We start from the raw sequence: 12,219 nt of genomic DNA, 5'->3' as shown, positions 1-12,219 counted from the left end.
TGTGTTGATTGTGACACTGAATTAAAAACCTCAAGGGCTAGACTGTTGTACATAAAAAAAAAACTAAAATACCAAGATGCTCACCAAAAATTAGATTACTAAGATATTCACCATCTTACTTCTATATTTATTTCACATTTCAATTTCTAACCTTTATTGAAAAAAATCTCTGCAAATATCTAATGCTGCATATAGCTGCAGGTCACAAATCAGCAATTCCTTCATTTCACAAACCCACAGCAGTCAGAACCACCTCACCTTAATATGTTCTAACCAGTGTGTCGACTCAAGACTCGACAGCCAGTGGGATTCCTCTACGCTAGGGTACACGATATCCTTTAACTTCCTTAACGATTCCCTCATCACATGAATATTGTGAATGTCGAGGAAGACAAGCTCTGCTCTCTGATAGGCATCATCACCTTCATAGCCCCCTCCTGTGGCCTGAAAAAAGTGTGAGCATTTAATAAGGGCTTTCTTCTCAATTACTTGCAATGCAAAGTAGACTTTATAACTAAACCAGAAAAGCGTGTATCGTACGGGGGTGGGGGATGAAATACACACACCAACAGTTGAGCACTAATTTGATCCTAGTGTGTAGTAATCCATTTAATATTTAAAAATATTTGCACATTATACAGGAAGTGTTGAATATGCTGGATTTTAAGATCACATGAATGTATCACAATTAACGAGAATGGAATAATAGCATTTAAAATGTTCTTCATTATTTACATGTAATGGGCCTTTGATTAAGATACTAGCTTTTTTATAATACTAATGATGTCGGCAGTGACACTTTGCCAGCAGTTATACGTGATACATGATGTAGTTACACAGTAACTTTGGAGAGGATGTAACTAGCAGAGTGGACAAGGGAGAACCAGTGGATGTGGTGTATTTGGACTTTGAAAAGGCTTTTGACAAGGTCCCGCACAAGAGATTGGTGTGCAAAATCAAAGCGCATGGTATTGGGGGTAATGTACTGACGTGGATAGAGAACTGGTTGGCAGACAGGAAGCAGAGAGTCGGGATAAACGGGTCCTTTTCAAAATGGCAGGCAGTGACTAGTGGAGTGCCGCAGGGCTCAGTGCTGGGACCCCAGCTCTTTACAATATACATTAACGAGTTGGATGAAGGAATAGAGTGTAATATCTCCAAGTTTGCGGATGACACTAAACTGGGTGGCGGTGTGAGCTGTTAAGAGGACGCTAAGAGGCTGTAGGGTGACTTGGACAGGTTTGGTGAATGGGCAAATGCATGGCAGATGCAGTATAATGTGGATAAATGTGAGGTTATCCATTTTGGGAGCAAAAACACGAAGGCAGATTATCTGAATGGTGGCAGATTAGGAAAAGGTGAGGTGCCAACGAGACCTGGGTGTCATGGTTCATCAGTCACTGAAAGTGGGCACGTAGGTACAGCAGGCGGTAAAGAAGGCAAATGGTATGTTGGCCTTCATAGCTAGGGGATTTGAATATAGGAGCAGGGAGGTCTTACTGCAGTTGTACAGGGCCTTAGTGAGGCCTCACCTGGAATATTGTGTTCAGTTTTGGTCTCCTAGTCTGAGGAAGGGCGTTCTTGCTCTTGAGGGAGTGCAGCGAAGGTTCACCAGACTGATTCCCGGGATGGCTGGGCTGTCATATGAGTAGAGACTGGATCAACTGGGCCTTTATTCACTGGAGTTTAGAAGGATGAGAGGGGATCTCATAGAAACATATAAGATTCTGACGGGACTGCACAGGTTAGATGCGGGAAGAATGTTTCCGATGTTGGGGAAGACCAGAACCAGGGGACATAGTCTTACGATAAGGTGTAGGCCATTTAAGACTGAGATGAGGAGAAATTTCTTCACTCAGAGCTGTTAACCTGTGGAATTCCCTGCCGCAGAGAGTTGTTGATGACAGTTCCTGAATATATTCAAGAGGGACTTAGATATGGCCCTTACGTTTAAGGGGATCAAGGGGTATGGAGAGAAAGCAGGAAAGGGGTACTGAAGGAATGATCAGCCATGATCTTATTGAATGGCGGTGCAGGCTCGAAGGGCCGAATAGCCTACTCCCGCACCTATTTTCTATGTTTCTATTTAATGCAATCAACATGTGGACTGATAACTAATACAAGATCTGGAGCATCGTGGCCCCCCGACCTGCGAGAGAACATCTCCGCAGGTCGGGGGATATAAAAGAGCTGGAGAGGCAGGCCCGGGAGCATTGTGGCCCCCCGACCTGAGAGAACACACCTCTGCAGGTCGGGCTATAAAAGAGCATGCCCCTACAACTTCCAGCATAAGCTGATACAAGTGTGCAACGATATTGAGATGGGCGACTGGGTGACGTCATCAAAACCCAGGTCGCTGTTTGGAGCATGGACAGGAATACCGGCGGGGCCCTGGTACATTGGAGGAGCGGCGGACGTCATCGTGGCGGGCGCCGCCGTGGCGGAGGAGCGGTGGGCGTTGTCGTGGTGAGAGATCGTGGCGGAGGAGCGGCAAATGAAGTTATGGGGCTCAGAAGAGCCAAGGGCCCAGGGGCAGTTCACACTGCGATATGTGCGCTCACTAGGTCCGTGCAGCAGAGCAGGTCTCCAGTCGTCCTGGTTAACCCTTGCCACTGGATAAAGGCCTAGCTCTGTCAAGCCCGTGTGGTGGCTGATGTCAAACGGTCATCACGTTAAAAAAATCCACGCACAGGCAGCTTCCACCCCTTCAATTGGATTTCAGGACTGGAACATCGGGTTCTTCATTGAAACATCTGTGAACTCATGTGGAAGCAAGTCATCCTCGTTCGAGGGACTGCCTATGATGATGATAACTAATACACTTGAGTACAGGTATTGTAATATACAATGTTATTAAAGTGTTTCATTAGTTACAATAAAAAAGGTTTCAATTTGACAAATTTACATCTCCATCAAACATGTGGCCCAAATGAAATATTGACCCCGTGAGAGACAGTTACTTTTTCTTTTCCATTTCAATACTTTCTTAATTTTTGTTCACTTTATCGGACTTTAATCCTTTCCTATCTTTTATACTGCTACTTTTTCATGCATTTTAAACAATTATCTTCAATTTCAGACTGGGACACTGGTCGATTTCAAACAATACTGGTCTTGTCGGAAATGGCCTGGCAATGGAGCGAGTCAGTCATGCCGGTCGGTCCCCTCAGAGTGCAGTACAGCGCCCGCCATTGGCGCAACCCAATCCTAAAATACGGGCTAGGGTGGTCGTCAAGCAGTATTGGGATTCAGACAGATAACCATCTAGTTGGCAGACAGACACTGCTGTCCCTGCTACAACTCTACCGTATTCTTTTGTAACGTTAGGGAAGTGATTAATAGATTAGTAGAGAATGCAAAGAAGGGATGGGTAGAAAATGTTTCAAGGATGAAGCAGAGGAAGCTAGAGTGCAACAGATTTCTCATGCAGTCGCACAATGTGACCCAGTAATCAACAAAAATCAGGGATCTCGCTGCGGGCAGCTCAAGGAACGCAGAGCAGAAAGCTATCCAAGTATGACTCAAACACATCCCTAAGTGAGTCATTATTTTCTTTTTAATAATTCTTCTTGGGATATCAGCAACACTGGCAAAACTGCATTTATGCCCATCTCTAGTGGCCCAGACCAGAGGGTGATGGGCTTTCTTTTAGTGACTGGACAACTAAGCATCTTGCTAGGTCATTGCAGAGGGCATTCAGATTGTGTGCACTACCACGTAATGTGGACTAGTTACGTGTAGGTCAGATTCTGAAGATTAAAGAGTTATTAAATGAAAAAAGAAAAAAGACTTGCATTTATATAGCGCCTTTCACAACCACCTCAAGCGCTTTACAGCCAATGAAGTACTTTTGGAGTGTAGTCACTGTTGTAATGTGGGAAACACGGCAGCCAACTTGTGCACAGCAAGCTCCCACAAAAAACAATGTGACAATGATCAGATAATCTGTGTTTTATGTTGATTGAAGGATAAATGTTGGTTAGGGACAGTGGGGGATAAATATTGGCTAGGGCACTGGGGATAACTCCCCTGCTCTTCTTCAAAAATAGTGCCATAGGATCTTTTACATCCACCTGAGAGCAGACGTCTCAGTTAAAACATCTCAACCAAAAGACGGCACCTTGGACAGTGCAGCACTCACTCAGCACTGCACTGGAGTGTCAGCCTAGATTTATGTGCTCAAGTTCCTGGAGTGGGAGTTGAACCCACAACCATCTGACTCAGAGGTGAGGGTGCTACCCACTTATCACAGGCAGTCCCTCGAAATCGAGGAAGACTTGCTTCCACTCTAAAAGTGAGTTCTTAGGTGACGGAACAGTCCAATATGGGAATTACAGTCTCTGTCACAGGTGGGACAGACAGTCGTTGAAGGAAAGGGTGGGTGGGGAGTCTGGTGTGCTGCACACTCCTTCCGCTGCCTGTTTGCTTTCTGCATGCTCTCTGAGACGAGACTCGAGGTACTCAGCGCCCTCCCGGATGCTCTTCCTCCACTTAGGGCAGTCTTTGGCCAGGGACTCCCAGATGATGGTGGGCATGTTGCATTTGATCAAGGAGGCTTTGAGGGTGTCCTTGAAACATTTCCTCTGCCCACCTGGGGCTCGCTTGCCGTGTAGGAGTTCCGAGCAGAGCGATTGCTTTGGGAGTCTTGTGTCAGGCACTAAGCCACAGCTGACACTATTAAATGTTACAGCTTCTGAGTTACTAGTCTACTACCCTAACCACTGTACTATCTTACCTGAAAGTACACTATGTCTCTGCTCTTACACACCTTATTGGCTACTGCATTAACACTTGGTCTTGCATCAAAGATGGTCAACTTCTGGGTCTGCCCATTGGACTCTCTAATAATATCAAGATACTTTTCATCATCTTTGCTGCGTTTCCCACTCATGCCAACCAGTGGCTGACTACAACGAACAATCACAGCTTGATTGTCTGGATGTATCCAGGATAAGACCTGAAACAGATGCAAACACAGGTCATTACAAAAGTTGAATTTTAAAATTACATTTATGGTATTTCATGTGGTCAGGACTACAAAATAAATAATGCATAGAATACAACAATCAGCACCTCTGAAACCCACAATCTCTACCACCGAGAAGGACAAGGGCAGCAGGCGCATGGGAACACCACCACCTGCAAGTTCTCCTCCAAGTCACACCATCCTGACTTGGAAGTATATCGCTGTTCCTTCATCATCACTGGGTCAAGATCCTGGAACTCCCTCCCTAACAGCACTGTGGGAGTACCTTCACCACACTGACTACAGCGGTTGAAGGTGGCGGCTCATCACCACTTTCTCAAAGGCAATTAGGGATGGCCGATAACTGCTGGCCTTGCCAGCGATGCCCACATCACAGGAACAAATCATTTTTAAAAACTCTTTCTCCCCACCAAAAAAAGACTCTAATTATCTGTTGACCAGGAATAAATAATTAAATTCATGGGGCTCCAGAATAGAACAGATCAAAGCGCTGCATCACCAATCTTGGAGGCATGAGATGCGTGACTTAACATGAAAGCCTTTTCCAATCCACGTTCATTTATTGCACAGAAGTAAAACATGCCGTTACTATTTCTGTTTCGTATATACACAAAGCCAAGATGAGGTTTTTAGCTCGATGACTCAACATCATCTTTACGATGTGACTACATAGTGCCAAAGATTCTATTTTGGCCTTGCAAGAGCCACTGTGTTGGGAATTTCGTGACTACTAGCTCACACTTCTTGAAAGACCTGAGGGGCATCTTATATGACCGTTGTAATATTAATGCATTTTTGTACTTATTATGGATGCATCAAAATAATTCACATTTCAAGTTATACAGAGATATATTATAGAATGCTTAATAGAAAACGTTGTAACTCAAGAAATAACAAGTCCCATGTAAATTATCGAGCCATCCTTCCTTTTGAATAAATTCTGTAGTCTGCATACAGTCTATGGATTTTAGATATGTGCAATACTACATTTCTAAATGTCAGTGAATCTATGAAACAAATATACTGCACGTCAACAATTGTAACCTAGGGTTGCAAAAAAATGATACAAAACCACAAATATTGGTCATTTTTTAAAAACTGTCCTATATAAACTGCTAACATTTCAGACAATATTCTGGATTTAAATGACAGCATTCCTTTTGCTGCATTGCACATGGCCATTTGAAATCTGCACTCCAAAAGCATTTTAGAGAACAACACATCAAAGTTGTTATTGCACAAAAATTTGAACAAACTTAGATTCGATACAAGCAGGTTTGTATAGGATAACTAGTCCATGCCAATCTTCAAATCCTGACACTGCACATTGGAATCACAGCTTACATTCACTTGCTTTCTAACAGCTTTTATTATCACTGCCTCTAACTGAATATATTAAACAAGAACGCCATATTGTTTTAGCACAGCCGTGTACTTGGCTATTTTGCTTTCAACATTCTTCTCAGCAATTTTTTTCAGTTTCAAAACTTTCTTCTTTTTCTCATAGTGAATCTTGGCCTTTTCTTTACACTTCTCTTCGAGAGTGGCCGTAACGGCCTGGTATTTCCAGCCAACCTCATGTGCAAGGCGACCCAGAAGAGCAAACTTTCGAGTTGGCTTCAAACGTACAATCTTCAGGGCTGCTGGCACAACCATGCGTTTCCTCTTGTCATATGGAGGCGGGATCCCATCAAAGACCTTTAGTCTGTCCAGGGCAGCTTGACCTCGCTTTGTCTTGTGTGGCAACAAACCTCTTACAGTCCTCCAGAAGATTCGGCTTGGTGCTCTGAAGTGATAGGGGCCACGAGAAGGGTTAGTATTCATCCTCTTGTGCAAGAACGAAAGGTACTTAAGCTTGTTTCGGCAAAAGTTGCCCGAGATGTTGATACCTTTGCACCTGACCACCACCACCACCTTATGGCCCAGCAGGATCTGTTTGGCCACGATGGTGGCCAGGCGGCCCAGGAGGTGTCCGCGGCCATCCAGGAGCAGTACCTTGCTGCATTCTACATTCTTTTGTTCACAGTGGACGTGAGTAAGTGTCGAAAGCAGCAACCTCCACCTGGGAGAGAAACATTTTCTGCCCCTTTTCAGTAAGTCCAGGGACCACTCAAATTAATAATTGCGCATTTCTTCAGAGGCAAGGGATTTTACCAAAACAAAGTTATGGGAAAATCGGTCTTTAAAAAAAGAAATAATTTGCTTTTTGCACATCCTGCACGTTGAATTTTCATAAGGAATTGCCTGCTGGAATTTTTGATAATTTTTTTTAGGTCAAATGACAACTATTTAAAGAATTCTATTCATGGAAATCAGAATTACAACTCTGGAGAGAAATATTAACCCAGGCCCAGGCTTTTGGGAGAAGCTAAAACCTTCAAATACAAACTTTAATGACAGCATTAGAAAACACAAAAGGCAATTCAGCAGATACATTTAATCATGTTGTGAAATATGTCATTTAATGTTTTTTAACCTTTATTTTGGACACAAGAAACTACAGTTAATGAAGGAAAAACAGGCAGATGAAAAAAAAGCATTTTGAACAATTGGTGGGGACCCAGTGGCAATCACAATGTGATATGCTCTCACTAAAAGAAATATTGTGTTGACACAGGCTGTGACAGGGACGCTCGACACATTTAACACTGAAAATGACCATCACAGCACCACCTACGGAAGCAAAAAGCTCTTAGAATGAGTTTTCAATGATACACCCAGGCACTGAATGTAATATAGTACGATAGTATTAATATAAACTGAAACTGTTGCCTTTTTAACAAGTCAATAAAAAAGTATTTTGTGCAGTTCAACTTGGAATTTGGGGAAATGGAAAACAAGTTAGGTTGGAGAAAAGAAATGGATGGATATTTGAAAACTGCACAAAATCTTCAAACCTATTTCCTAACTGTACTATTTAAATCAGTATGAAAGATAAATGGACAATTATCAGCAGGTATTATATATAAATGATCTCTGCCATACCCACCGGTAATCGACCCTTGGACCTGAAGGCTGCCACTTTTCGCAGATCATCATCATTGGCACTGGCTGGAACCACTAAGATTGGTGGGTATGTGTCACATAGCTCATAGTTCTGATTTAGGTTCGTGATTCTCCATTTCCGCTTTTCATCGGGTAAGCCCTGCAGGAATATAAAGCAAAAAATAACATAAATTAAGTGACGAAGGGACAACCAAAATATAGAAATAAACTTCCTTTCATCGACCTGAAACCTTAACTCGGTTTCTCTCTCCGCAGATGCCACATAACCTGCTGAGTGTTTCTAGCATTTTCTGTTTTTATTCCTTTTGTTAAATATTTAAAACTAAAACATCAGGATTAATGTTATGCCTGAATCAGCATTTCTGTATACTGCAGATAGAAACCTTACACTACCTACCATAGAGGTATCTTCCCAATATTACCTACTAATAAGGTGCCCTTCTCCTATCTGATGAATAAAGTTTAATCTCCAGGAACAAGATCTTGTATAAGGCAGAATATAGGAAGGTCACTTAAACTGAGATACTGCACATATCAAAGTTCTTAAAGGTAAAGCAACCCCAAGTGAGTTCTTCCCCTCTCCTCTTTACGGGCAGAAAACTCCATATGCACAAGACATTTGAATGAATAGACATTAGTAAACAATAGATATCAGTGAGCCAAAATGTTAAACCAAGTTAATTATTTGGAAATGGAAATGCTTAAAGGAGAAAAAAGGTATGGGGGAGTGCTTTTCACCACCCGCCTCCCAAAGTATTTCCCATCTTATGGAAGAAAATATCATCCTCAGGAGAATTCTGCACATTTGTGGGGGGAATAAACTATGTTTCGGTTTCTTTGGATGAAAACTTCACCAATATTTAAAAGAACAATTCAGAATTCTCCTGAGCTTAAGATTTTCTTCTATAGAATGGGGGAGTGCTTTGAACAAAATGTACTCTCCCTAGACCTTCCTTTCTGATTAGATGTAGTTGCCTCAGCTAACCACATGAGAATGCTAAAGGACCAGAATTTGGACTTCTAAATCATTAACAATGACATATTTCCAGTAGGTTTAAGAAAATTAATTTCAGCATTTCCTGTCTTGGGTTCAAGGAACAGTTCTCACTGAGAACAGGATGAGAAGTAAAACTCCCAGCCAGTGAACACCAAAAAGAACACAACTACAAAACAGAACTGGTTGATTTAGGTGGAAACAGGCGCAGGGAAGGTAATTAACTTCCTGGGAAGCGTGCATTGAAGAAGCTGCTAAACAACCTACTGCTGTTTCCCTGAATAAAAACCAGTTCACTTAAACATGTACATCATTCACCAAATAAACTGAACACTGTAGGGTAGAGCCTACAACTGGCATTGTTCTTGAATGCTGAACAACCTCATACCAAATTCCTCCCAGCATTATACATTTTAAATGGGTTAATCCCCTGCATTAAAATAGTTGAGAGTAATTTGATATGAACATGTTATTTCTTCGTACTAGAACAGCAATTTAAATTTTTATCCTTGTTAGTTTTTGTAATAAAATGGATCAGAATCCACATAGAACAAGCAGGATCTGCCTCATTCTAGAAAGATCAGTGATAATCAGATTAGAACTAATTGAATTTATTAAACCAGTGAGGGTGGCTGAATAAACTCACAGGTTAGTTGTGGTTAGCCTTATAAATTAAAACTAAAATCACAATGCACTACCTCAAGTACAACTTTCTATGGCATGCCTGACAAGGAATGGTGGAAATAAAAATGACTCCACTGGTACAAAATGACAGCAATCTGCATTTAAAGAGCAACTTCCATGTAAATAAACACAAGACGTCACACAGAGGTGCAACTTGCCAAAAATGAACTCAGACAAAAAAGGATACATTAGGAAAGATGACCAAAAATGTAATTAAAGTCGTGGGTTTTCAAGGAGTATAGGGAGATGGAGATTCAGGGATTTAGACAGGGATTCCCAGAATGTCGGGTCGAAACTGTTGAAGCCACTGCTAACAATGGTGGGGTGAAGGGATGGGGGAGGAACTGAGAGATCAGGAAGTGGAGGGCATGGGGGGGGGGGGGGGTCACAGAAACAGAGAAGGGCCAGGCCAAAAGGAAGTATAATGAAGTATAATGTGGATAAATGTGAGGTTATCCACTTTGGTGGATGGTGACAGATTAGGAAAAGGGGAGGTGCAACCTGACTTGGGTGTCATGGTACATCAGTCATTGAAGGCTGACATGCAGGTACAGCAGGCGGTTAAGAAAGCAAATGGCATGTTGGCCTTCAGAGCGAGGGAATTTGAGTACAGGGGCAGGGAGGTGTTACTACAGTTGTACAGGGCCTTGGTGAGGCCACACCTGGAGTATTGTGTACAGTTTTGGTCTCCTAACTTGAGGAAGGACATTCTTGCTATTGAGGGAGTGCAGCGAAGGTTCCAGACTGATTCCCAGGATGACGGGACTGAGATATCAAGACTGGATCAACTGGGCTTGTATTCACTGGAGTTCAGAAGAATGAGAGGGGATCTCATAGAAACGTTTAAAATTCTGACAGGTTTAGACAGGTTAGATGCAGGAAGGATGTTCCCAATGTTGGGGAAGTCCAGAACCAGGAGTCGCAGTCTAAGGATAAGGGGTAAGCCATTTAGGACCGAGATGAGGAGAAACTTCTTCACCCAGAGAGTGGTGAACCTGTGGAATTCTCTACCACAGAAAGTTGTTGAGGCCAATTCACTAAATATATTCAAAAAGGAGTTAGATGTAGTCCTTACTACTAGGGGGATCAAGGGGTATGGCGAGAAAGCAGGAATGGGGTACTGAAGTTGCATGTTCAGCCATGAACTCATTGAATGACGGTGCAGGCTTGAAGGGCCGAATGGCCTACTCCTGCGCCTATTTTCTATGATTGTATGTTTGTTTCTAAAGAAGTGGATGAGAATATTAAATTAAGGATCTGGAGCCAATGTATGTCAGCAATTGCTGATAGGTAAGGGGGATATGCAAGGGATTGGATACAGGTAGCAAAGTACTGGATGAGCTAAAGTTTATGGAGGGTGGAGAATGGGAGACCGGCCAGGAGAGCATTGGTATAGTCGAGCCTGAAGGTGATAAAGGCATGGATGAGGGTTTCAGCAGCAGATGAGCTGAGGCAGGGGCAGAGTCAGGCGATGTTATGAAGGTGGTCTTTGTAATGGAGAGGGTTGGAAGCTCAGCTTGGGGTTGAATAGGACGGCAAGATTCAGCCTCAGATAGCTGTTGGTGATGGAGATGGAATTAATCTCAAAGTCAGATAGCTGCTGGTGATGGGAATGGAACAAGGATATGAAGTTTGTGGCGGAGGCCAAAGATGATAGCTTCATTCTTTCTAATGTTTAGCTGGAGGAAATTGCGGCTCATCCAAGACTTGATGTCAGACCGCTTGTCTGACAAGAGGTAGAGGAGAGGTGGAGAGAGGCAGTGGAGAGGTAGAGCTGCGCATACATGTGGAAGCTGCACCCATGTCTGCGGATGTAGTCACCAAGGAGCAGCATGCAGCTAAGGTTGTGGAGTGAGCAAAGGATAGATCCTTGGGGGGGCTCCAGAGGCAATGGCGAGGGGTTCCAAAACAAGCCATTGTTGGAGATGCTCTGGCTACGATTGTAATAGGTAAGAGTGCAATCAAGCAAGGGTAGCCCCACTGAGGAAAACTACAGAACAGAGGCATTGAATGATGATGGTGTGGCCAACCAAAGACTGCAGAACAATCGAAAAGGGATAATGCACTAATGCTTAGGTTACGGAAAATGCTACTTTTGAATTTGGTTTCCGTGCTGCAGCAGAAACAAAAACCTGATAGGGGAGATTCAAATGTGGAGTTATGACAAAGGTGGGCGTGGATTTTGGAGGTGACAACAGGGTTATGGATTTTGGAGAGGAAAGTGATGTTGGAGATTCTATGATAGTTTGCAAGGACAAAGGCGCAACAGTATTTTCTGGGGGAGGGGGATGGGGGATTTATAAAAGGAAGAGGGTTGATTACTGTTGTTTACAAAAGGCGGCAGTACCTGAGGATATAGTAGTTTACAATGTCAGTTAGCATGGGGGACAGTTGGGTAGTCAGTCGTGTAGTGGGAATGGGATCCAGGGGACATTAGTGGATCTCATGGACAAGAAATGCATGGAGAAAGCATGAGGAGAGATAGGAGAGAAACTGGAGGAAGATACAGATTCAGGGCTAGGATGGGGTGGGGGAGAGGGGGCAGGGG

At 43.1% G+C, this 12,219-nt stretch overlaps 2 protein-coding genes across 4 annotated transcripts in view; both read right to left on the bottom strand.

Moving 5' to 3' along the window:
• The window catches only part of mtm1 (myotubularin 1), a 145,989-nt gene that overhangs the window by 17,850 nt on the left and 115,920 nt on the right, over nucleotides 1-12,219 (bottom strand). For all 3 annotated transcript variants that reach the window (XM_070882840.1, XM_070882843.1, XM_070882842.1), the window contains exons 8-10: nucleotides 7,977-8,132; nucleotides 4,769-4,957; nucleotides 259-444 (exon numbers count right to left, since the gene is read on the bottom strand). In XM_070882840.1, coding sequence (XP_070738941.1) covers nucleotides 259-444; nucleotides 4,769-4,957; nucleotides 7,977-8,132 — 531 coding nt within the window. The remainder of the gene's footprint in view (nucleotides 1-258; nucleotides 445-4,768; nucleotides 4,958-7,976; nucleotides 8,133-12,219) is intronic.
• On the bottom strand, nucleotides 6,341-6,894 carry LOC139265143 (large ribosomal subunit protein uL13-like). Its single transcript, XM_070882057.1, has one exon. The coding sequence runs from the start codon at nucleotides 6,809-6,811 to the stop codon at nucleotides 6,383-6,385; it is 429 nt and encodes a 142-aa protein (XP_070738158.1). The 5' UTR covers nucleotides 6,812-6,894; the 3' UTR covers nucleotides 6,341-6,382.

The sequence above is a fragment of the Pristiophorus japonicus genome, chromosome 6, assembly GCF_044704955.1.
Source record: "Pristiophorus japonicus isolate sPriJap1 chromosome 6, sPriJap1.hap1, whole genome shotgun sequence".
Lineage (NCBI taxonomy): Eukaryota > Metazoa > Chordata > Chondrichthyes > Pristiophoridae > Pristiophorus > Pristiophorus japonicus.
The sequence above is the reverse complement of the archived record's forward strand: the minus strand, read 5'-3'. Positions and strand labels throughout refer to the sequence as shown.